The 26,886-nt window shown below is 45.5% G+C and overlaps 1 protein-coding gene across 1 annotated transcript in view; it reads left to right on the top strand.

Moving 5' to 3' along the window:
* MINDY2 (MINDY lysine 48 deubiquitinase 2) overlaps nt 1–26,886 on the top strand; it is a 218,933-nt gene that overhangs the window by 116,704 nt on the left and 75,343 nt on the right. The window contains exon 7 of the mRNA XM_073618817.1: nt 2,423–2,596. Coding sequence (XP_073474918.1) covers nt 2,423–2,596 — 174 coding nt within the window. The remainder of the gene's footprint in view (nt 1–2,422; nt 2,597–26,886) is intronic.

Here is a 26,886-nt window from a genome sequence, read left to right on the forward strand (position 1 = left end):
CTATGAGACTAGGAAGAGAGAGAGCAGCACTGCTGCAGACAGTACAGCACTAAATCGATGAGGAGTCTGGTAAGTGGCTGGGGAGGGGTGAATAGTTAATGGGGTGTTATTTACTTCAATGCAAAAAATGCAAGTACCCAGACTTAAGAACCACTTCAAAGGATAAGTTCACCTTTTATGACGTTTTACCCCTGTGTTCAGGGTGTAACATGTTACTGCTGCAGCTACTCCTCCACCCACCCAGCTGCATCATTTATTCTTCAAGTTCTGTGAATGGGAAACTAACTATCGATAGCCTTTGTGGCTGTCGGCTTGTAGTTCTCAATAAACTACCAGGGCGCTGTTGAGCACTCTATGTAGCTCATTGATGCTTCATGTCAGAGTGTAACTGCCTGCTTGTATAAGGTATGAGCAGACAGCTTACATGGACAGTCTGCAAGAGCCAGCAGATCATGGGTGCAATGCTTTACAGGCTCCCAATAAAAAAAAAAAAAAAATGCACATTTTGTTTTACCTGCACAAAGATGTGCATTTATTTGGTTATCCTTTAACCACTTCCCGCCCGCCCCATTGCGGATTGATGTCCACAATGTGGCTCCGTTATCCTGACTAATCAGCACATTGATTATCAGCGCACCCCCCATCAGAGGTGCCCACCACAATGCCAGTCACTACCCATCAGTAACGCCTGTCAGTGCCCTTCACAGATGCCAATCAGTGCTTCTCAGTAATGACGCTCAGTACCTCCTCATCAGTGTTGCCTATCAGTGCCATCTATTAGTGCCGCATATAAGTGCCCCCTCATCAGTGCCTGTTAGTGTAGCCTCATCAGTGCCCGTCAGTGAAGGAGAAAACAAAGTTTTATAACCAAAACAAAGAAAAACTTGTTTTTTTTTTAATTTCAAAAATTTCAGTCCTACTCCACTACCACTAAAAGAAAGCTCTATTTGTGGGAAGAAAATTATAAAAATTTAGTTTGGGTACAGTGTTGCATGATAGCGCAATTGTCATTCAAAGTGTGACAGCGCTGAAAGCTGGAAATTTTCCTGGGCAGGAAGGGGGGAAAGTGCAAACTTTTTGTAGCTGCTGACTTTTAAATAGGTGGAACTCCGCTTTAAACACACAGCATAGGGTAAGCATGTGTATCTAAATTTAAATCATAACACTTTTAGGTACCATCATTTTTTTCCATTTCATGCAATTTTAAGGCTTGACATGCTATCTATTTAATCAACGCAGCTGCATCTTTTACATTTTACCACAATAATTGGGTATAATATTGTTTGCACGAAAATACATTAGTGTATCTTTTTCTTAAAATATACCTTTGATAAATAACTGCACAAATATTGTCTAACAAAAAAAATTGTAAATACCACAATTTTATTGTCCAGGGTCTCTACTTTGAAAAAATGTATAATTTTGTGGGGTTTAATGTAATTGCAATAAAAAGAATGCAAATTTTACCATATATGGAAAAAATACCCTGATAGACACTGGTTTAGCCTTAAAGTAGAATTATAGACAAAACCTTTTTTTTTCATTTTGGATAGTGTAAAGCAGGGTTATAACCCCTGTCAGGTTTTTATTTTTTTTGCCATTTGTGTCCTATTTTGGAGATTTATCTTCACTTCTTGTCCCATAGCCAAACAGGAAGTGAGAGGAGATCCCTGTAAATTATAGAAATTTCTTGGGGACCACGCCCCCCCGGTCATTAGAACTAGTGTATCCATTGGAAGATTTCCCTCTATTATTTTTTGGGGGACTTTCACTTTTACTTTCACTTGCAGTGATGATGGTGAACAGAACTAATGGAGAGGGTGAATTTCTTTAACGGGGACTCAGACAGCAAAAAAAACAAAAAACTGCCAGGCATTCTCATAATCCCTCTCCACTCCATCCAAAATTTAAAAAAAAAGTTTTGCCTTTAGTTATACGCTAGTTTTATGCTTACTGGAAGTCAGTGAGGGACAAGCTGTGTTTTGTCCCCACCTCTACCATTCCATATTTTTGCCTAAGAAACCATTGAGGGCTTGGCATCTGTGTTTGCAATAATCAATTGTCTGTACCATGCAGGCAGATCTTCATTCTCAGCTGTAACTAGATTTGAACGCTGTTCTAACAAAATGCTAAAGGTTTAGTGGCTCGACTTCTTGCATTGTACATTAATGAGAGAGAGCTCATTCTGTCCTTGTTCGGGATTACTTAGTCAGCCAAGACACCTTCTCCCAAGCAACATCCAAAAGGTTGTATATAAGAACCTTTTACTGAAGAGCTATTGGGGAATCTTCTCTAGGAGCTGCAAAGTCTTTAATATTGATTACATTATAACCAATTGATCATAAATCTTTCCTCCCATCAGTAAATAACATTGCTTTTTTGGGTGATGGTGCAAATAAAAAACAATGTTACTTATTTTTAGGGACTGCTGTACTTGCTTGTCACGGACCAAGGATTTCTTACAGAAGAGAACATTGTCTGGGAAAGTCTACACAATGTGGATGGAGATGGAAACTTTTGTGATTCAGATTTCCACTTAAGACCTCCAACTGATCCAGAGACGGTTTACCAAGGGCAGCAAGATCAAATTGATCAGGTATGTGAAAGGGTGCAGTAAAGTCAAAACATCTTTGTTCAAATTTGTGTCTAGGACATGGAGGTATGAACCGACCGAACAGGACTGGGACCGGAACGGGGTCGGGTGGTTTTTTGCCGCCCCAACCCCCCACCCCCCAAAAAAAATAAAGTATCAGCCGCCACTGGGGAGACTCCAGGAGGTCATCAGAAGAGAAGAATCTCCATTGTGTAAGGTTTCTAAATAAAGTTGTAATGTCCTCAAAGCATGCTGACAAACCAAAAACAGTTCATGGAAAGGTTCTGCTGTTCTAAACGAAAGTGACACCATTGCTGTGTGCTTGGTTGAATGGATTCAGTGTAATGTGTTATCCATTTGCTCCATTTTTTTTTTATAATATGTCCAATTAATTTTTTTTAACAGAAAAATATCCAACATATTAGTGGTGTGCTGATGTTCCCACTTCCCTTCACATTCTTAAGGGGTGTTGCTTTTTAGACTTTTAGTTTGGTGTTTCACAACATGTAATACATTTCCACATTGTTAATTGGTTACTGCTAATGCTCCCTGGATTCCCCTATGTAGGATGCCACCAGAACATTTTTACCTTAAAAGTACCACAAGGTATCCTCTAATTTTTGGTTGTTTGGTATGTAAGGGATGTGATACACTTAACATGGATGGCATCAATAATTTGCTAAGTTAAATTGATTTTTTTTTCTTAATTTTTTATGGTCTTTGTAACAGGGGCATGTCAGGGATGTGTCCTTTGTTTTACTTTGTCCTGGAAGGTGTCCCTCATTCCTGTCTCAGAAAGTTTGGCGGTATGTTCTTTTGAGTCTGCTGACTCATTGGCTTACAATGTATAAAAAGAACAGCTAAGGAGAGTTATTGTGTATTGTTGCAAAGCAAAAGGCAGTTGGTAGTTGGTAAGGAAATATGGCTTCCCCCTGAATGTAAACCCTCACATATACCCAGTGAAGTGAATACCCTCAGATGATACACAGGGATGAAACAAATCCTCCTACATACGTTTTACATGCATTCAGCTTTATATATTCTTTAGAAAGCTCAGATCGTGTTAGGAGATTTTCTCTTCCTGGTTAGCACTGCATACTGCCAAGACAGCTGATTGAAGGAAAGGCACACACCTCCTCTCCTCATAGGTAGAGACTTTCAGAGCTCATTATTGAATAGTTCAGGGCTCTGCTAATCTATTTATAGCATCCTCCCCAACACAAAACTCAGGCTGCTTTTATCATATGTGGCGGAGAACTTGCCAGGAGTTATCAGGCTGATAACAGAAGAATGGAGCAGGAGACAGCTAGGGAACATAGTGCTTTGGAGAGCGATAACAAAACACTGTGTGTGTGTAATATATAAATATAAATATATATATATATATATATATATATATATATATATATATATATATATATATATATATATATAAACAATGTTTCTTTTCATACTTCAGGGGACACAGAGCCAGCATAGTTACTATGTGGGTTATAGGCCACCTTCAGGTGATGGACACTGGCACGCCCTAAGACAAGAAGTGCACTCCCTATATAACCCTTCCCACTACTGGGAGTACCTCAGTTTATTCGCCAGTGTCTAAGGTGTTGGTCACGAGTAAAGATGTGCTGTGCTAAGCTCCACTGGAGCAATCTTTGCTGGGGCTAGCCATGCTGACCGGATCCATTCAAAGTGTCTTATTTTTGGGCAGATTGAATGGTACCCGGGCCTCATATCCAAAGAAATGAGGTTTTGCCTGTGAATGCTTCTCTTTTTAGAGAGCTGGACCCTGGGATCCAGTCCTTTTTGGTAGTGAGGCCATAAAAGTTTTTACTGGCAGGGTGCTGTTGCAGGTCCAGGGTTGTGGGTTTCCTCAAGGATCCCCTGCTCCTGAAGGTTTAACGGAACCCACCGTGAAGGGTGAAGATTGGGTCTGTTGGTTTACCACAGAAAACCCTGCGGCGGGAAAGGTAAGTGGAGTTTTCTAAGAAATCTTTTAAATTTTCTTATGAATGTCCCCTTTAAAAATAATAATGTTGTTATGCCTATGTGTCACCACTGGGGGCTGTATTGAGCACTCACCGCCTCATGCTGGAAACAGCGCTGTGTCAGGAGCCGAATACTACTACCTCCTCCGGCCGAGCAGGAGATCCTCCGATAAGCCTAAGGGGGGGGTTGTCCCCCCGCCTATTGCCCCTCTATGCTGGTATTTCCCCCCCTCGTGGGGTAAAAGCGCTCGGATTTGTTTTTAAAAAAAGAAAAAAAAAAAAAAGGGAAGAGCGATCAGTGGCCGCTCGGCAGCTTGTAACCTCCCCCCCCCCCCGGCCATGCTCTCTCTGGGTCTGAGAGGACCTGTAGTCCGCCGCTCGCGTGGGAAAACCCTTCTTTTTGAAATAGGGGTTGGAGCCATAGGCGACGCGGGGGCGGGGCTTAACTGCATCGGCGTTCTCCGACGCCAGGTGCACGTGGAGGCAAGTTTTTAAAAGCGCACTGTGTGCTGCTGCAGGCTATGGAGGGACACAAGAGCAAGGAGGTGGCATTATCAGGTTTGGTGACACAGGCATTTCCTTTGACACATTGTTATTGGTTCAGGCTGGGCATTAATAGCAGCAGTTTTGCTGGACTGAAGCTCTAGCAGTGTATGCATTCCTTCTGGTAGTGCCTCTGCTTTGTGCATCAGGCTATGAGCGGAAGGGGGACAAGGAACACCTCAAAGGGTTCTAAAGGATCAGTTGTTTTTATGACAACCTAAATCCATGCCCAAGAAAATGCCATCCTCCTCTAAGAAAGATGCGGCCGGCCAGAGTGAGCCAGGGGGGACTGGTGTTGCAGCAGCGCTGGACACTTCAGCCCCTATATTTATTACTCAGGAGGTTTTTTTTTCTACCATTTTAAGTTTGGAACAGAAGATTGATGCTGTTCGCTTCCCACAGTGGGTCCAAGCGTAGCAGATCCCCATCCAGTGCTCAGGACTCTCATACTGAGGAGAAAGGGGCAGGGGATCAGGAAGTTCTTCCAAAGGATCAGGAAGGCGCTGATATCTCCTCTTCCGAGGATCCTAATATGGAGGGATCAGTCTCACAAGAAAGACTGTTGGTACACTCCCTTACTAAGTTGGTTCACTTAACTTTTTGCTTCCTGTAGTGTAGTCTATTGATGAGCCCACCTCTGGTTTGGGATCACCAAAGCCTCCCCAATCTGGGGATGCCTTTCCTGTCCATTCATGGCTAAAAAAGCCAACGTATTCTGAATGGGAACACCCAGATAAGCAAGTTTTTTTTCCTCCAAAAAAGTTTTCTATACTTTATCCTATGGAGGAGGAATTCTATAAGAAATGGGGGGTTCCAGCAATCGATATGCTGCGATATCCTCGGTAAATAAAAACCTGACTTGTCCTGTACACAATGCGCAAATGTTGAAGGATCCAACAGATAGAAAGTTGGAATTTCTTTTTAAGAACAACATTGCTCTTGCAAGTTCAGTGGTGCAGCCAGCTCTTGCGTCGATTGGCGTATCTCAGTCCATAAAGGACCAGTTTGTGGAGATACTTAAGATTATTCCTGATCAGCAGGAACAGCAATGGACCGGCATATCAGAAGCACTATGTTTTACGGTGGATGCTATGAAAGATTCTATTATTCAATCTTCACGGCTTATGCTAGGACTGGTACATACGCACATACGAGTCCTATGGATGAAAAATTGGTCAGCCGAAGTGCCGTGTAAAAAGCTCTTGGCCAGTTTCCCATTTCATGGTGAACGGTTGTTTGGAGACGATTTAGATAAATATATCCAAAGGATTTCTAATGGGAAAAGTTCTCTTTTACCAGTGAAGAAGAATTTTAAGCATTTTTCCTTTTAAACGTGCATCTTCTCCAGTGCCAGGAGCATCTGCCTCCAGACAGTGTCGACGACCTCCACCGTTGAGCGCAAGAGGAAGACCTCAGGGGCAGTCCCAGGGCCAAAAGAGGACTTGGGGCAGGAAGCCCACAAAGCAAAATACTAAAGCCTCCTTATGAAGGGGCGCCCCCGCTCGCTCGGGTGGGGGAAGGATTCTACAATTTTCAAAGATCTGGCAGGATCATTGTCAAGACAGATGGGTGGCTTCCTCAATTTATCTAGGTTACAAGCTAGATTTCTAGGTTACAAGCTAGAGTTCCGAGAATTCCCGTCTCCCCGTTTTTTAAAATCAAACATTCCCAGAGATCCAGGGAAAAGGAAGTCTCTCTTTCTAGCTCTGGATCATCTCTTGTCCCAGAAGGTGATATCAGAGGTTCCCACAGAAGAGCAGGGTTCAGGGTTTTATTCAAACCTCTTCACAGTTCCAAAACCAAACGGGGGAGGTAAACAAAGGGGGGGATTTGGGACTTTAAATGAGGCACCTAAAAAGGTGTCTCCATCCCTAATTACACAAAATCGAATTAAAGGAAGTTTGGGACTTTGATTGAGGTCATGGACAACGTGGGGTAACTAAAAGTGCAAGTACAAATTTATTAATCAAATAAAATGCATAACACAAATCAAAACAGAGCCACAAAGAAGAAAAGACATTGTAGTAAATCTCATTTCCATAATAATCACAGCCACATATGTATGTGTATATGCAATAGGCATCAAGAATACGTCAAACTTGGCGCCACCTTGTGGACTCGTTGGATAATTTATGCATTACAAAGATTTCATAAATATACATATAAAACACCACAGCACAGAGGAGAGAATAAAATACAATTCATGTGATATTTGAAAACATGATGGAAAAAATGAACGATGTTCTGGAAGTGTAGTACTGTAAACATATGTCGGTATCCCAGATGCCCGACGCGTTTCGTGTGACATACACTCATCAGGGGCCAGATGATCGGGGATTTCTAGAAAATATGATAAAACATATGGTGAATCTACTGTTAACTGATAATACCAGGGAAAGGCGGGTAGACCACCCTGAAGTACTTACATACAGTCAGTACACTGGGATATGGCAGGTGCAAAGCCAGAACCAACAAGTATCTGTCCCGGGAGCTGAGGTAATGCGGGGTGCATGCTAGTGGCTCGGGCAAACCAAGTCCCCTCCCTAAGAGGTGGAAACCCAAGTCGCTGGTGCGAATGATAGAGGTGACCACAGAAAAAAAACGTCAAAGTTGACTACCTAAAAGGGGAATACATGAAGCAGTCTGTCAAAGTTGTGTTGGTAAAATGAATGAATAGTGTCTATCTGGTGTAAGTGGTGAAACACGGGAGTCTATGAAAAAATATGAAAAATGGTGGCAAGGTATGACCACAACCAAACCATGGTGGACTGTGGTATGTAAAAAGATGAAACAAAAACCAAAGACATTCCCGGTTTCACCAAAACACTCAGAATAAAAAAAACTAGCTGACAAAAAGATGGATACGTAACCATAATATAGCTTACATGCATCCCACGAAAGGACAGGAAGCGCTGTGATAGAGTATAGTGATGTGGCATCTCTAATGGACGGCACCCAGACTATGTCGGGAGGGTCCAGATATACCCGACTCACACACGTGCACGCTAGCCCCGCTACAAGCGTCATCCGAGCATGGCAGGGAAAGGGAGGGGCAGCCGACACTGGAGGTGGACTCCGTCCGTCAGAAACGCCCCTTTTCCCCCATCTGACTGGCTGGATGGGAGAACACATGCACCACGTCACAACGCCAAGCTAGGCGTCCCACTTGGGGCAGGAGGGGTGACGCCGATGCGCTGTGGGCGCCCGCCCCACCCCCTGCTTCATGTATTCCCCTTTTAGGTAGTCAACTTTGACGTTTTTTTCTGTGGTCACCTCTATCATTCGCACCAGCGACTTGGGTTTCCACCTCTTAGGGAAGGGACACTTCTTTGTGGCTCTGTTTTGATTTGTCTTATGCATTTTATTTGATTAATAAATTTGTACTTGCACTTTTAGTTACCCCACGTTGTCCATGACCTCAATCAAAGTTCCAAACTTCCTGTAATTCGAAACGGGGGAGGTAAGTCCCATTCTAGATCTCAAGGATCTGAACCGGCACTTGAATATCCGTTCCTTTCGCATGGAGTCAATCCGATCGGTTGTCTCCATTCTACAAGGAGGGAAATTTTTGGCATCAGTCGATATCAAAGATGCCTATCTCCACGTGCCAATATTTCCCGCTCCTCAGAAGTTTCTACGCTTCGAGTTAGAAAATCGTCATTTTCAGTTTGTGGCTCTGCCGTTTGGTCTAGCCACCGCATCGCGTGTGTTCACAAAAATCCTGGCACCTCCTTTATCCAGGTTAAGAGCTCGGGGTATAACAATTCTAGCCTATGTAGACGATCTGCTTTTAGTAGATCAATCAGTCACCGGTCTAAACCAAAGTTTAATCTCAGCCGTAAGCTACTTGGAATTCCTAGGCTGGATTCTCAACCTAGAAAAATCCTCCTTAAAACCGTCAAGGAGATTACAGTACTTGGGGCTGATCATAGATACCGTTCAAAAGAAGGTATTCTTACCCCAGGCAAGAATCAGCTCCATAAAGGATCTGATTCAGCTTGTCGAAACAAAGAGAAATCTTTCCATTCGGCTGTGCATGAAATTTTTAGGAAAGATGGTGACCTCCTTCAAGGCTGTTCCTTATGCGCAGTTTCATTCAAGACTGCTGCAAAACACCATTCTGTCGGCCTGGAACAAGAAAGGCAAGGCTTTGGACTTTCCAATGCGCCTATCCCCTGAGGTGTGTCAGAGCCTCAATTGGTGGTTGATATCCAGCAATCTTCAACAAAGGAAATCCTTTCTACCAGTATCCTGGAAAGTGGTAACAACGGATGCCAGCCTTCTAGGCTGGGGAGCAGTCCTGGAAGTAGCATCTGTCCAGGGGAAGTGGTCCAAGTCAGAAAGGACCTTGCCCATCAATATTCTAGAAATTCGGGCAGTATGTCTGGCCCTAGAGACCTGGACGCTCAGACTATGGAATTGTCCTGTCAGGATTCAATCCGACAATGCCACGGCTGTGGCCTACATCAATCACCAAGGGGGCACGAGAACTCCTGCAGCCCAAAAAAAGGTGAATCATGTTCTAGCTTGGGCAGAAAGCAACATTCCTTGCCTATCGGCGATTTTCATTCCAGGGATAGAAAATTGGCATGCGGACTACTTGAGTCGCCAACAATTGTTTCCAGGAGAATGGTCCCTTCACCCCCACATCTTTCTATCGATATGTCAAAGATGGGGTGTTCCGGACGTGGATCTGTTCGCGTCCAGATTCAACAAGGTCGACAACTTTGTGTCAAGGAAGAGGGATCCACTGGCATGCGGAACAGACGCCTTGGTCCTTCCATGGAATCAGTTTTCACTGATCTATGCGTTTCCTCCCGTTCTGCTGCTTCCGCGCCTTCTTCACAGGATCAAGCAGGAACAGAAAGAGGTGATTCTGGTGGCCCCAGCGTTGCCCAGAAGATCTTGGTTTGCCGAGATCATAAAGATGGCAGTAGGGGACCCTTGGACCCTGCCGTTGTGGCCAGACCTTCTCGCACAAGGTCCGGTATTCCATCCTACCTTACAAACGCTAAATTTAACGGTTTGGCTATTAAAACCCACATTCTAAATCTTTTTGCCAGAAGGGTATCGGAATTGGCGGCTCTGTCTTGTAAAGAGCCATATTTGATTATGCATAAGGATAAGGTGGTATTGCGGCCTCATCCTGAATTCCTACCAAAGGTCGTGACAGGTTTTTATTTAAACCAGGATATTGTTCTGCCTTCCTTTTTCCCAGAGCTTCGATCTAGGGAAGAAAAGTCACTACATTCCCTTGATGTAGTGAGAGCGGTCAGGGTCTATTTAAAGGCAGCATCAAAATCTACTATTACCAAATGGATTTGTCAAGTGATTGTTCAAACTTTTATGGTCTAAAGAAGAAAATTCCTCCTTTTCATGTTAAAGCGCACTCCGCCAGGGCTGTTAGTGCCTCTTGGGCGGTGCATCACCAGGCCTCCATGGCTCAGATCTGCAAGACTTGGTCTTCAGTTCATACATTTACCAGATTCTATCATATCGATGTAAAAGGTCATGAGGATATTGCCTTTGGGCGTAGTGTACTGCAGGCTGCAGTATGAGTCCTCTAGTCTCTTAATGCCCTACCTTTTTTGTTGTGTCTCCCTCCCTTCAGTTGCCATTGCTATGGGACATCCCACATAGTAACTACTATGGCTCTGTGTCCCCTGATGTATGAAAAGATAACAGGATTTTTAAAAACAGCTTACCTGTAAAATCCTTTTCTTTGAAGTACATCAGGGGACACAGAGGTATCTCCCTTCTTTGGTATACACGTATATTGCTTTGCTACAAAACTAAGGTACTCCCAGTAGTGGGAGGGGTTATATAGTGAGTGCACTTCTTGTCTTAGGGCGTGCCAGTGTCCATCTCCTGAAGGTGTCCTATAACCCACATAGTAACTACTATGGCTCTGTGTCCCCTGATGTACTTCTAAGAAAAGGATTTTACAGGTAAGCTGTTTTTAAAAATTCATTTTTTTTTAATAACAATAACACACAAGATTATTTTACATCAGGCTGATTGCTTTTGCGTGCATGAATATATGAGAAATAACAGAAAAGACTATAGATTCCCTTTTACTGGCAAAATGTTTAAACTGGTCCTGTAAAAGTGGTATCTATTCTCAGTAGGGGTGCACCGAATGTAAATGTTGGTGCCGAAACCGATTCCGAAAATGAAGTATGTACTAGGCCGAAAACCGAAACCGATACCGAAAATGACAGTTTTTAAAAAATATTTAGATTTTTATATATAATTGTATTCAACTTTTTAATAATATCATCGATTTTAAATTAATATGAATTTACTGTTTGCTATTATTGGCACCTTTAGTGCAAGAAAGGTCAGGAAAAATGCAGTCTCTAACCATCTCTTGTATCATGTCTGCAATCTCTTACTTAACCACTTGCTTACTGGGCACTTAAGCCCCCCTCCTGCCCAGACCAATTTTCAGCTTTCAGTGCTCTCACACTTTGAATGACAATTACTCAGTCATGCAACACTGTACCAAAATGATTTTTTTGTCCTTTTTTTCATACAAATAGAGCTTTCATTTGGTGGTATTTGATCACCTCTGGGTTTTTTATTTTTTGCGCTATAAATGAAAAAAGACTTTTTGAAAAAAAAATGCTTTTTTCTTCGTTTCTGTGATAAAATTTTGCAAATTAGCAATTTTTCTTCATAAATGTTGGCCACAATTTATACTGCTACATATCTTTGGTAAAAATAACCCAAATTAGTGGATATTATGTGGTCTGTGTGAAATTTATAGAGTCTAAATTTATAAAGTCTACAAGCTATGGTGCAAATCATAAAAAAATGATCACATCTGATCACACCTGATGTACTGAGGCCCATCTAATTTCTTGAGACCCTAACAAGCCAGGAAAGTACAAATGCCCCCCAAATGACCCCTTTTTGGAAAGTAGACATTCTAGGGTATTTAGTAAGAGGCATGGTGAGTTATTTGAAGTTGTCGTTTTTTCCCACAATTCTTTGCAAATTAAGGTTTTATTTTTTATATTTTTTTCAGAAAATTCGCTCACGTGGAATGTGCATACCACAAATGACACCCAAAAATACATTCGGCTACTCCTCCTGAGTATTACAATACCACATGTGTGGGACTTTTTCACTAACTGGCCACATACAGAGGCCCAACATGCAGGGAGCATCATCAGGTGTTCAAGGAGCATAAATGACCCATCTAACTTGTTGACTACCTATTACACTTTTGAAGGCCCTAGAGCACCAGGACAATGGAAACGCCCACAAAATGACCCCATTTTAGAAAGCTAACACCCCAATGTATAATCTGTGAAGCATAATAAGTCTTTTAAACGGTTCATTTTTTTTCAGAAGTTTTTGGAAAAAGTGGAAAAAAATGAAAACGTGTTTTTTTTTTTTTTTTTACACAAAGTTGTCCGTTTATAAGATATTTCCAACACATAGCATTTACATAGCAAAAATGACACCCCAAAATACATTCTGCTACTCCTTCTGAGTATGGCAATACCACATGTGTGAGACCTTTGCACAGCCTGGCCACATACAGAGATTCAACATGCAAGGAACACCGTCAGGTGTTCCAGGGACACATAGCATGCACATACCAAGAATTACACCCCAAAATACATTAGGCTGTGCAAAGAGAAACAAAAGATTACCTGTGGTTTTAGTAGTACAGTTGTCCACAGGAGGATAGCACTGGTCCAGGCAGCAGGCAGGGACTTGATCAGCAACAGCGAACACAATTTTTCAGGCAGCAGGCAGGAATACTGTCCATAGTCAGTACAGGCAGCAGGCAGGGATACTGTCCCTGTGGACATGGTCGAATAACAAGCCAGGGTCAGTTACAGAGCAGGCAGTGGCATAAGGGGTGTGAAGGCAGGAACTGAGTATTACGTTTACCATACTTCACTAATAATTTAGTGAAGTATAGTAACGGCGGAAACATTAACCTAAACAGAGGCCTGGTTGGGAAGGACATTGTGCACAATAATAAGATGTGTCTCTTCTGACTCCTGCTCTGGTACACACCTTACATCTTTTTTGACGTCTTTGGCCTGTTGGTTTGGGAGGGAGTTTATCTGGAAAGTGGCGTTCGGAGAGTCGACTAACAACATCTGATCGGATGTTTTCTGGGGGGCCATTCGAGAATATAAGGGCAGTGTAAATTTCCTCCTGTTATCCAAGGAAGGGTTGGGGGTTTTGGGTGGAGTTGCGGTAAATGATATAGGAATTGAATATGGCCAATTGAAAAAAATAAATTGCTACTTTTTTGTACCAATGGTATGTCCGTCTTGTGGCAAGGTATGGTTCCAACATTTGATCGTTGAAGTCGACTCCCCCCATAAACAAATTGTATTCATGGATGCATGTTGGTTTTTGGATGGGGCCATTCCTTCTGGGGATTTCCACATAGGTGTTATTGTGGATGGAAGACAACATGTACACATCCCTTCTGTCCCTCTACTTCACTGCCAGAATCTCTTTGTTACGCAGACTTGCCGTTTCTCCTTTTCTCAACTTCTTATTAACAAGACTTTGAGGAAAGCCCTTCCGATTCTTTTTTTACGGTGCCACACGCCGGCGTCTTCTTCCGGTGAAGGTTGTGGAACAAGGGCAGAGATGTGTAGAAGTTGTCTACATACAGGTGATAGCCTTTCTCCAGTAGGGGGTATATGAGGTCCCAAACAACTTTCCTGCTGGATCCCAAGTAGTCCGGGCAATTAGGGGGCTGCAGCTGGGTGTCCTTCCCTTCGTACACTATGAAGGAATATGTGTACCCTGTGGCTCGGCCACATAATTTGTACACCTTCACCCCATAACGGGCCCTTTTGCTGGGGATAAATTGCTTAATTTTAAGCCTGCCGCTAAATTTAACAAGGGACTCATCCACACATATGTGTTGGTCCGGGGTGAACAGCTGAGGGAATACTTCAGAAAAATAATGTAATATTGGCTGAATTTTGTAAAGCCTGTCATAATTTGGATCATTTCGGGGAGGGCACTGGGTATTGTCACTGAAATGTAGGAACCTCATTATCATCAGACACCTGGTTCTGGGCATTACCGCGGAGAAGAGTGGCATGTGGTGGAGGGGGTGGGTTGACCAATAGGAACGGAATTCGTTTTTTTTGGTGAGTCCCATATTAAATGTGAGGCCCAAAAAAACCTTGAACTCCTCCACTGTCAGGTCTCTCCACTCGTAGGGAGGGGCATAATATGATGTGGGATTTTGCAAAATAAATTGCTGTGCATACAGGTTGCACTGGGCCACAATTGACGCCAACATGTCCTCCGTAAAAATTAGATTAAAAAAATTAATTGGGGTAAAATTCTCTGTATCCGCCTGGACTCCTGGCTGGGCAGTGAAAGGGGGAACGCTAGCTTCTCCTGAATTAGGAGGAAGCCACAAGGGGTTCTGAAGGGCATAGGGAAGGCTGGCATGGGACCTAACCCTTTGGGGCTGAGGTGACACCCCACTGGTACTTGGCCTTTCTTCCCGAGGTACTGCAGTGCTGGTGGATGCCACTGCCTCCTCACCAGAACGTCTTAGTTTGGCGGGCCAAGTTTCTTCCTCCTCTGAGTCTGTTAGTGTTCCACTACTGAGGACTGGCTCGTAATTTACGTCAGACTCAGAATCCGGATTGGAAAGGGAATCCGAAAAAGAGAGCTCCCATTGCTCTCGTCGGCCGTGGAAAGAATTTGGTATGCCTCCTCGGCGGAAAAGCTTTTTTTGGACATGGCTGCTGGTGGTTATGAGATTGCACAGGTGTGTGCTAAGCCTGCACTGATGAGGTGGCACTGATGTGCACTGATTGATGGCACAGATGTGCACTGATGAGGCGGCACAGATGGGCACTAATCGCACAGATGTGCACTGATGAGGAGGCACAGATGTGCACTGATGAGGAGGCACAGATGTGCACTGATGAGGAGGCACAGATGGGCACTGATCGCAAAGATGAGGCGGCACAGATGGGCACTGATGAGGTGGCACAGATGGGCACTGAGGAAGCAGCACAGATGGGCACTGAGGAAGCAGCACAGATGTGCACTGATTGCACAGATTTGCACTAATGAAGCGGCACAGGTGGGCACAGATATGCACTGATGGGGCACTGATGAGACGGCACAGATGGGCACTGATGAGGCGGCACAGATGGGCACTAATGAGGCAGCACAGATGTGCACTGATTGCACAGATGTGCACTGAGGCGGCACTGATTGGTACAGATGGGCACTGATTGGTACAGATGGGCACTGATTGGTACAGATGGGCACTGATGAGGTGGCACAGATGCGCACTGATTGCAGATGGGCACTGATGGGCACAGACGGGCACTGATTACACAGATTGGCCACGGCGATCGCGCTGTAAACGGCCGCTGTGATTGGCCGTTTACAGCGATCTGTGATTGGCTGTGTCCAAGGGACACGGCCAACACAGATTTTCCCCGAGGCACGCTCATGAGAGCGCGCAGGGAACGAGGAAAGGGGACGACGTTGTCCCGGTAATGTAGATCCGCGCTGTTGCCGTCATTTGGCAATAGCCCGGATCTGAAGAGGTTAAACTTAAACACATTGCTAATAGTATTAGCAAAATTTCCATTCTGTGCACCTCTAGCAGATATGGTACAGGAGATGGTCAGAGGTGAGGCTGCTGGGCACTGGTAGGCTGCATATGGCGGGAAATGGTGCCCAGCAGTCTCACCAGTGCCCGTCTTATGAGGCCTGCCTGTGTCCAGCAGCCTCACCAGGGCCTGTCATATGCAGCCTGCTTGTGCCCAGCAGCCTCACTAGTGCCCATCATATGCAGCCTACCTGTGCCCAGCAACCTCACCAGTGCTGTGCCCAGCAGCCTACCAGTGCCCAGCAGCCTCACCAGTGCCCGTTATATGCAGCCTGCCTGTGCTCAGCAACCTCACCTTTGCCCGTCATATGCAGCCTACTAGTGCCTTAGCAACCTCACCAGTGCCCGTCATATGTAGCCTACCAGTGCCCAGCAGCTTCACCATTGCCCGTCATATGCAGCCTACCAGTGCCCAGCAGCCTCACCAGTGCTCATCATATGCAGCATACCTGTGCCCGGATCAGAGTGGCGATCTCTGTGTGTCATGGAGCAGGGTTTGACTTGCCTGGACCACAGTAACAAGTAAATAATGGGGGGGGTCGGGGCCACCCGGTGACCCCACCCCCCTCTGACGCACGGTGACTTGACGGGACTTCCCTGTGACGTCACGGGAAATGCCACAGGGAAGTTCCGTCATGTCCCGTGCGTCAGAGGGGGCGGGGTCACCGGGTGGCCCCACCCCCTGTTATTTATGAACCGTCAGACAAGGAGACGCCGTCACACAGCGGGAGCCTCCCTCCATGCCAGCATGGATGCGGAGCGGCCCGGAGAAGAAAATGAAGAGAAGAAGAAGATGAAGAGAAGAGCGGGAGCCTCCCCCCATGCCATGGGTGCGGAGCGGCCCGAGGAGAAGAAGATAGAAGACGCCGCGGAGGAGATGCTGGACGAGAACGCCGGAGGAAGAACCAGAAGAGCCAGAAGAACCAGAAGAAGATGAAGGAAGATAGAAGAAAGAAGAAGCATTTAAATAAAGGAATTGTCAAGAACTGTCTCTTGTCATTTTTAACATTTTTGACAGTTTTTTAGTGAAATGGTAGGGGTAAGTACCCCCTTACCATTTCACACGGGGGGGGGCGGGATCTGGGGGTCCCCTTGTTAAAGGGGGCTTCCAGATTCCGATAAGCCCCCCGCCCGCAGACCCCCACAACCACCGGCCAGGGTTGTGGGGATGAGGCCCTTGTCCTCATGAACATGGGGACAAGGTGTTTTGGGGGGCTACCCCAAAGCACCCTCCCAATGTTGAGGGCATGTGGCCTGGTACGGTTCAGGAGGGGGGGGGGGCCGCACTCTCGTCCCCCCCCTCTTTTCCTGCGGCCTGCCAGGTTGCGTGCTCAAATAAGGGTCTGGTATGGATTTTTGGGGGGACCCCACGCCGTTTTTTTTTTGGCGCGGGGTTCCCCTTAAAATCCATACCAGACCCTTCGGGTCTGGTATGGAATTTAGGGGGAACCCCACGTCATTTTTTTTTTTTTAAATTTTGGCCGGGGTTCCCCTTAATATCCATACCAGACCTGAAGGGCCTGGTATGGAATTAAGGGGGACTCCCACGTCATTTTTTTTTTAAATTTTGGTTGTGGGGAATTCCCATGCCTTTTTTATCAATGAACTTCTATGTGTATTGTCGGCAATGCAATAGCCGCGGGTAGTTTTAAATGGGTTTTTTCCTTCCAAATGTCATTTTGCTGTCAGACTGTTCTAAACACGGGAAACATGCGCCCCTTTACAGGCATACTATAGACACCCCCCAGGTACAAATTTAAAGGGATATTACACTTTTATTGTTTGACTTTAAGCATTATTAAAAATCACTGCTCCTGAAAAAACGGCCATTTTTAAAACTTTTTTTTGCATTGATCCATGTCCCCTGGGGCAGGACCCGGGTCCCCAAACACTTTTTATGACAATAACTTGCATATAAGCCTTTAAAATTAGCACTTTTGATTATTCATGTTCGTATCCCATAGACTTTAACGGTGTTCGCGTGTTCGAGCGAACTTTTTTCCTGTTCGCATGTTCTGGTGCAAACCGAACAGGGGGGTGTTCGGCTCATCCCTAATTGCAACCACAATGAAAACATTATTTAACCACTTAAGGACCGAGCCTCTTTCTGAGATTTGGTGTTTACAAGTTAACAACAGTTTTTTTTTGCTAGAAAATTACTTAGAACCCCCAAACATTATATATATATTTTTTCGAACACCCTAGAGAATAAAATGGTGGTCATTGCAATACTTTCTGTGACACCGTATTTGCGCAGCGGTCTTTGAAGCGCACTTTTTTTGGAAAAAATACACTTTTTTGAATGAAAAAATAAGACAACAGTAAAGTTAGCTAATTTTTTTTTTTAGATTGTGAAAGATAATGTTACGCCGAGTGGAATGGCGACAAACTTTTACCCTTAAAAATCTCCATAGGCGACGCCCACCGTCATTTGATGGTGGGCGGGCGGCAACTAGTTAAGAGCTATGGGCGGAAGGGATTTTTTTACGTCACTTCCGCCTTGCAATGGTATGGAGCCGAGCGGGGGGGCCATCTTCCCCTCACTCATCTCCATACCACACACGGAAAAGAACCCGATCACCTCCGCCGCTACCGATGGCTCCTGTAAGTGGCGGCGGGAGGGGTGCCCCTCTCCCGCCCCCGATAAAAGGGATCTTGCGATGAGTCCGCCACAGAGACCATTTTTATCTGAAAGTGGACTGCCCGCTGAAGAAGAGGATATCGGGGTTATGGCAGCTAGCTGCTGTCATAACAACGATATCCCTCTTCAAAGTACCGACTTATAACGACGATGGGCGGTCTGTAAGTGGTTAAGGTTTGTATTTAAAATCTATGCAAATTACCTTTGATATATTCACTCTGTAGAGCAGTGATCAGCAACTTGCATGTGTCAGGTGTGATTTTGTCAAGGGCCTGCGGGGAAATTCCTGTGGTAAATTTTAAGTCCTGCAGGCCTTGCCCTGTCGGCTCATAACGCAGGGTGGCTATCAGCCTTCGCTCAGCAATGGTGGCCTCACGCATTGCTGTATCCTTTTTCTGTATCCGTAAAGTAACAGCTGAAAGGAGTGTGGTTTAAAAAAGACACAAGTCCAACCTATGTGTGTGATTATATGTCAGTATTACCTTGTATATCCCTGTATGTTGTGGTCGTTCAGATGCTTATCTAATAGTTTTTTTAAACTTTCGGTGCTCCCCGCTGAAACCATCGCCTGTGGAAGGGAATTCCACATCCTTGCCGCTCTTACAGTAAAGAACCCTCTATGCAGATTAAGGTTAAACCTCTTTTCTTCCCATTTTAGTGAATGGCCACGTGTCTTATTAAACTCCATTCAACTAAAAAGTTTTGTGGGGTCACCAGTATGGTATTTGTAAATTAAAATCATATCCCCTCTCAAGCGTCTCTTCTCCAGAGAGAATAAGTTCAGTGCTCACAACCTTTCTACATAACTAATATACTCCAGTCCCTTTATTAGTTTTGTTGCCCTTCTTTGTACTCGCTCCATTTCCAGTACATCCTTTCTGAGGACTGGTGCCCAGAACTGGACAGCATAGTCCAGGTGAGGCCGGATTAACATAGGGGATATTGGAGCCGCAGCTCCAGGCCCTTCCCTCAATATAGGCCCATGCCAGTGGCTTATCTGTGTTCCGTCCTGAAGGAAAAGGAGCCCTCTGTGCATTGCACACATGGAGGAGACAAGTGTCAGCCGCTGCAGCCAAGTCCTGTCTCTGCCGATGCCTGCCTCCTATCACATGATCTGTTCCACTCAAACAGATCCTCAGTGTTCAAGAGCTGCAGGCAGCTGTCTGGGGGAGGGGCGCTGATGTCATCCTAACCAGCAGGAGCCCGGGAGGTAGGAAATCTGCAATGCTGTTACGATGAGGTTAGTAAACTTATTAGGGAGGGAGGATTGTGTAGAAACTGACCTGGGGGGTGTAATGATTGTGCTAGGGGACAGACTGCTGCTTCCCCATGTAATGTGTTCTCTTGTGCCCACCATGTCATGTGCTGTGCCATGCAAGTGCCCACTATGTCATGTGCTGTGCCATGCAAGTGCCCCCATGTACTGTGCAGTGCCCACCATGTCATGTGCTGTGCCTTGCAGTGCCCACCATGTAATGTGCCATGCAGTGCCCACTATGTCATGCTGTGCCTTGCAGTGCCCACCATGTCATGTGCTGTGCCATGTGGTGGTGTCCATCATGTAATGTGTAGTGCCCACAATGTCATGTGATGTGCCATGCAGTGCCCACCATGTAATGTGCTGTGCCTTGCAGTGTCCACTATGTAATGTGCAGTGCCCACCATGTTGTGCTGTGCCTTGCAGTGCCCACCATGTTGTGCTGTGCCTTGCAGTGCCCACCATATCATGTGCTGTGCCTTGCAGTGCCCACCATGTCATGTGCAGTGCCCATCATGTCATGTGCTGTGCCATGCAGTGCCCACCATGTCATGTGCTGTGCAGTGCTCACAATGTCATGTTCTGTGCCCAGCATGTAATGTGCTGTGCAGCAGTGCCCACCATGTAGTGTGCAGTTTCTACTATCTATTGTGCAGTGCAGTGTCCATGATGTCATGTGCATTGGCCACCATGTAATGTGCTATGCCATGCAGTGCCCACCATGTAATGTGTTGTACCCACCATGTAATGTGCTGTGCCATGCAGTGCCCACCATGTCATGTGTTGTGCCCACCATGCCATGTGCTGTACCATGCAGTGCCCACCATGTAATGTGCTGTACCCACCATGTAGTGTGCGTTCCCTGCCATGTCATGCAGGGCCCGCCATGTAAATTGCTGTGCAGTGCCCACCATGTTGTGGGCTTTGTTGTGCCCACCATGTCATGTGCTGCACCATGCAGTGCCTACCATGTAATGTGCTGTACACACCATGTAATGTGCTGTGCATTGCCCACCATGTCATATGCCATGCAGTACCCACAATGGGACCTGTCCACCATTTAATGTGCTGTGCCCACCATGTCATGTGGTGCGGTGCAGTGCCCACCATGTCATGTGCAGTACCCACCATATAATGTGCTGTGCAGTGCCCTCTTGTAATGTGCAGTTCCCACCATGTAATGTGCTCAGCTGTACCCGCCATGTCACATGCTGTGCCCACCAAATAAGGTGCTGTGCCCACCGTGTGCATGTGCTGTGTTGTGCAGTACCAACCATGTCATGTGCTGTGCCCACCACGTATTGTGCTGTATTGTGCAGTGCCCACCATGTAATGTGCTGTGCCATGCTCACCATTGAATGTGCTGTGCAGGTGCCACTGTCATGTGTTGTGCACCCATCATGTAATGTAATGTGCTGTGCTTTGTCCACCATTTTTATGTGATGTATCCACCATGTAATCCACCATGTAATGTGCTGTGCCATCCATGTAATGTACTGTGCTATTACCCCCCCCATGTAATGTACTATGCTGCGCCCCCCCACAGACTCCCTCACTCTCTCTCAACCCCTCTCTCTTTTACCCCCTCTCTCTTTGACACCCTCACCCTCCTCTCTCTCTCTCTCTCTCTCTCTCTCTCTCACACCCCCTCTTTGACCCATTCCCTCTCTCACCCCCCCCCTCTCCTACCACCCTCTCTCTTTCACCCTCTCTCTATTCCCCTTTTTCTTTATCGTACATCATGGGACACAGAGCCTTAAGTAATTAATGGGTTATAGGCCACCTTCAGGTGTTGACACTGGTAAACCCAATCAAAGGAAGTTTACTCCCTATATAACCCCTCCTCCTTCCAGGAGCACGTCAGTTTTTTCGCCAGTGTCTAAGGTGTTGGTCACGAGTGAAGAAGTGCTCTGAGGAGCTCCAGGAGGGATCCATGCTGGATTTAAATTGCTCCATAAAAAGAAGCCAGATCCATCCAAAGTGCCACTGAGGCCTAAGATCGACGGTGCCTGGGACCTCATATCGGAAGCACGAGGTTTTGCCTAATGCCTCTCTTTGTAGGGCTGGACCCCAGGAACCCAGGGATTAGGTCTTGTTACATTACCTAAAGCTTCCTGATGGGGTGCTTGTACATGGCCCAAGGCAGTTGGAACCCCGTTTTAGGGGCCCAGTCCTTGAAGGTTTGCTAAACGCAGCCCGCCGTGATGGGTGAAGGTTGGATTTTCTGTTAATTCAGCAAAATCCTGTAGCGAGGATAAGGTAAGGGAAGAAACTTAGGTATTAAAAATATCTATGTATTTCTTCCATTAAAGGAAAAAAAAAAAGTTATGCCATAAATTGCTCCATAAAAAGAAGCCAGATCCATCCAAAGTGCCACTGAGGCCTAAGATCGACGGTGCCTGGGACCTCATATCGGAAGCACGAGGTTTTGCCTAATGCCTCTCTTTGTAGGGCTGGACCCCAGGAACCCAGGGATTAGGTCTTGTTACATTACCTAAAGCTTCCTGATGGGGTGCTTGTACATGGCCCAAGGCAGTTGGAACCCCGTTTTAGGGGCCCAGTCCTTGAAGGTTTGCTAAACGCAGCCCGCCGTGATGGGTGAAGGTTGGATTTTCTGTTAATTCAGCAAAATCCTGCAGCGAGGATAAGGTAAGGGAAGAAACTTAGGTATTAAAAACATCTATGTATTTCTTCCATTAAAGGAAAAAAAAAATGTTATCATGCCTTAAAATTTACACTAGATGAAGTCTATGCACATACCTTACTCTGTTGTCTTCACTGTTAGTTCAGTCCATGTCTGGCTCTGGCTGCACAGCGTGTGGAGGGAGATTTGCAAGGTAAAAAAGAAATCTGCAAAAAATGTCTTTTTCTCCCCCTGATGGGACCAGAGGGTTAGGGGGACAGCAGCGCTGCACCCCCTTACAAACCCCCCCCCCCCCCCGCCGTGGGGGATGCGGAGGTCCCACTATTTTACCACTAAAAGTTTGTTACTGTGGCTGTATTTTTTACATATCTGTGCCTCTCTGCAGGAGTCTCTGATTCTCCTACCCCCTCGTGTTGGGTCTGGGACCCGAAAAAAGCCGCGCTCAGGCGCGGGAAACATTTTAAATAAAGGGGGCAGAAGGGTGGGGCCTAAACGCAGGACCAGGCTAAAAGCAGATAAATACAATCTGTGTCAGTCTCTCCTCTGCTGATGAGGAGGAAACGAGCTGCCTGCACACAGGGACACATGAGCTGTGGGACACGTATGGGTTGCAAAAACTGGCATTCCTGATTCAGGAAGGACACTCTTTTTCCAGCACCAGGCTGAACTTTATAGCGGATTTTAAAGTCATGACTATTTTCAGCGATTTAGTGCAAATTGTATAGCGCATCTGTTTTTGTACTTAGGACTATTTAAAAGACACCACAAAAGCCAAAAAAAGTGAAGGTTTCACCCCCAGGCATTGGGATCTCGAGCTGTATTTCCACGCTGTCATCCTCGCCTGAATTACCAGTTATGGCAACTCAGGATGAGCCATTGGAACAAATTGATGGTGCAGCTGCCTCTCACATCTCAGCACCTGTATACGTGACTGAAGATGCCCTTTCCTCCTCCTTCCAGGGTCTGGAAGAAAGATTAGCAGCTTTAATTGCATCCTCCATTCAAATGGATAGGAAGCGTACTAGGTCCCCTTCCCCCACTTCAGCTTTGCAAGGGAACAGTGGGCACATGATGAGATGTTACCCTCAATCGATCAGGAAGAAAAGCAAACCAATGATTCCTCTGCAGAGGAAACAATGGTAGATGAACCTTGTTCAGCTTCTCAATCTGAGAAATTGCTGATACAATCTCTTACAGAAATGGTTTGTTCCACTTTCATGCTGCCTCTAAAAGAGTCTCATGAAAACTCGGCCTCTTCCTTAGGTTCTTTAAAACCTTCCTATTCTTTGCGTGTGTTTCCAGCACATGCGTTACTAGAACAGCTTATTTTTGCTGAATGGGATCACCCGGATAAGCATTTTCTCCCTCCTAAGAGGTTTTCAATTCTCTATCCTCTGGAGGAGAAATTCTCCAAAAAATGGAAAGTACCAGCAATTGATGCTGCGATTTCCAATGTGAATAATAACTTAACTTGTCCTGTAGACAATGCACAGATGCTTAAGGATCCAACAGTTGATAAGCTGGAATCCCTGCTAAAATCTGCCTTTTCTATAGCAGGTGCCATCACTCAGCCCACAGTCGCCGCGATAAAGAACCAATTTAAACAGGCCCTTAGAGAGCTTCCTACACAACAAGCTCGGGATTTGGCTGAACTACCTAAGGCATTATGTTTTGCCATAGATGCCATTAAAGATTCTATTCACCAGGCATCCCGCCTTACGCTTATGCTTGTACATATGCGTAGAATCCTGTGGTTGAAAAATTGGTCAGCTGAAACACCATTTAAAAACCTCCTAACTGGGTTCCCCTTTCATGGGGAGCGACTATTTGGAGAAGACTTGGATAAATATATCAAGACAATTTCTAGTGGGAAAAGTACTCTTACCAGTCAAAAGAAAATGTAAATGTCCCTTCATTTAAATGGGCTTTTTTCCCCTGCGGCAGGGGCTTCCGCCTCTAGGCAGTGGCGACGGCTTCCGCCGCCAGACTCTAGAGGAAAACCTCAGGGTCAGACCCAGGCTCAAAAGAAGCCCTGGGGTAGGAAATCTGCAAAACAGAATCCTAAAGCCTCATCATGAAGAGGCAACCCCCCTCACCAAGCTGAGGGGAAGACTTCTGCAATTTTCAGAAGTCTGGAAAAAGGAAATTCAGGACAGATGGGTCATCTCTACAGTAACACTGGGGTACAAGCTGGAATTTCGGGACTTTCCACCATCTCGTTTCCTGAGATCAAGCATTCCCAAAGATCCAGAGAAGAAACAATCTTTGTTTCAGGCTCTGAAACGATTAATATCTCAAGGGGTGATCATACAGATCCCCACAAAAGAGCAGGGTCTGGGGTTTTATGCAAATCTTTTCATGGTACCAAAACCAAATGGAGACGTCAGACCCATTCTAGATCTAAGAAAGCTAAATCAATTCCTGAAGATTCAATCCTTTTGCATGGAGACAATCAGGTCGGTAGTTTCTATCCTTTTAGGAAGAGAACTTCTGGCGTCAATCGACATCAGGGATGCAGATCTGCATGTCCCTATATTTCCTGCTCATCAAAAGTTTCTGCGGTTCGAGTTAGAACAGCAGCATTTCCAGTTTTTAGCCCTGCCCTTTGGGCTAGCCACAGCACTCCGGGTGTTAACCAAAGTGCTGGCCCCACCTCTAGCCAGGTTAAGGGCACAGAGCATAACAGTCGTAGCGTAAATAGACGATCTATTACTTATAGATCATATGGTCACTCTTTTGGAGCAAAGCGTACGCACTACAACCAACTATCTGAAAAGTTTGGGTTGGATTCTCAACCTAGAGAAATCTTCCTTAATACCGCTAAAAAGGCTGGAGTACTTGGGTCTGATCATAGACACAGCCCAGGAAAGGGTGTTCTTGCCTCAAGCAAAGATTAACTCCATAAGAGAGCTGGTGCGGAGGGTCAGGTCAAATGGCAATCCCTCCATTCGCCTCTGCATGAGGTTGTTAGGAACCATGGTGGCTCCATTCGAAGCAGTTCCCTATGCCCAGTTCCATTCAAGACTGTTGCAAAACAGTATCCTGTCTGCTTGGAACAAAATAATTCAAGCTCTTTAGACTTGCCAATGCGGCTGTCCCCAAGAGTGGCCCAAAGCCTCACTTGGTGGTTATTAACCCAGAATCTGCTGAAAGGAAAATCATTCAGTCCAGTCATCTGGAAAGTGGTAACGACGGATGCCAGCCTTTCAGGCTGGGGAGCAGTACTAGAAAGCACAACTGTCCAAGGACAGTGGTTAAGAACTGAAAGAATCTTGCCCATCAATATCCTAGAGATTCGGGCAGTACGTCTGGCTCTAAAGGCCTGGACTTTCAGGTTACGGGATTGTCCTGTCAGGATTCAATCTGACAATGCCACAGCTGTGGCCTATATCAGTCACCAAGGGGGCACCAAAAGTCTCTCAGCACAGAGAGAGGTGAACCATATTCTAACTTGGGCAGAAAGGCGTGTTCCATGCCTTTCTGCAATCTTCATTCTGGGAGTAGAGAATTGGCAGGAGGACTACTTAAGTCACCAGCAGTTATTCCCAGGGGAATGGTCTCTTCACCCCGACATATTTCGGGCTGTTTGCCAAAGATGGGATGTGGATCTTCTAGCATCCAGGTTCAACACGAAGTTGGTCAACTTTGTGGCCAGAACATGGGATCCATTCGCATGGGGAACGGATGCGTTGGGGACCCATGGGATCAGTTCTCACTGATCTATGCATTCCCCTCTATTCAGCTGCCTCGACTTCTTTGCAGGATCAAGCTGGAAAGAAAGCTGATAATTCTGGTGGCACCAGCATGGCCCAGAAGGTCATGGTACGCAGAAATCGTAAACATGGCAGTGGAGGGCCCATGGTCCCTCCCACTATGGCCAGATCTGCTCTCTCAGGGACCAATATTTGAAGCTTCTTTACGGTCTCTAAATTTAACGGTTTGGCTATTGAAACCCACATTCTAAAGAAACGTGGGCATTCCGGGTCAGTTATCTCTATCCTGATTAATGCTAGGAAGCCAGCTTCCAGAACTATTATAGATTATTATAGAGTCTGGAAGGCTTATGTTTCCTGGTGTGAATTCAAGGGTTGGCACCTCATAGGCAGAATTCTTGCCTTTCTACAATTAAGGGTAGAAATGAAATTGGCCTTAAGTACTATTAAAGGCCAAGTCTCAGCTTTATTGGTCTTATTTCAAAGACCACTTGCTACTCATTCTTTAGTCCGGGGCTTTATACAAGGGGTGATTCGGCTTAATCCGCCCGTCAAACCTCCCTTGAACCCTTGGGACTTAAACTTAGTTTTGTCTGTGTTACAAAAAGCCATTTGAACCTATACAACATATTCCCCTAGTCCTTCTGACAAGGAAGTTGATATTTTTGGTTGCTATATCCTCAGCAAGGAAGGTTTCAGAATTGGCTTCTCTTTCTTGTAAAGAGCCATATTTGCTTTTTCATGAGGACAGAGTGGTGTTACGCCCACGTCCAGGCTTTTTGCCAAAAGTAATTTCAGGTTTTCACCTGAACCAAGATATTGTCCTGCCATCGTTTTTTCCAAAACCATGTTCCAGGGAAGAAAGGTCAT

Source organism: Aquarana catesbeiana, linkage group LG03 (genome assembly GCF_042186555.1).
Source record: "Aquarana catesbeiana isolate 2022-GZ linkage group LG03, ASM4218655v1, whole genome shotgun sequence".
Classification (NCBI taxonomy): Eukaryota; Metazoa; Chordata; class Amphibia; order Anura; family Ranidae; genus Aquarana; species Aquarana catesbeiana.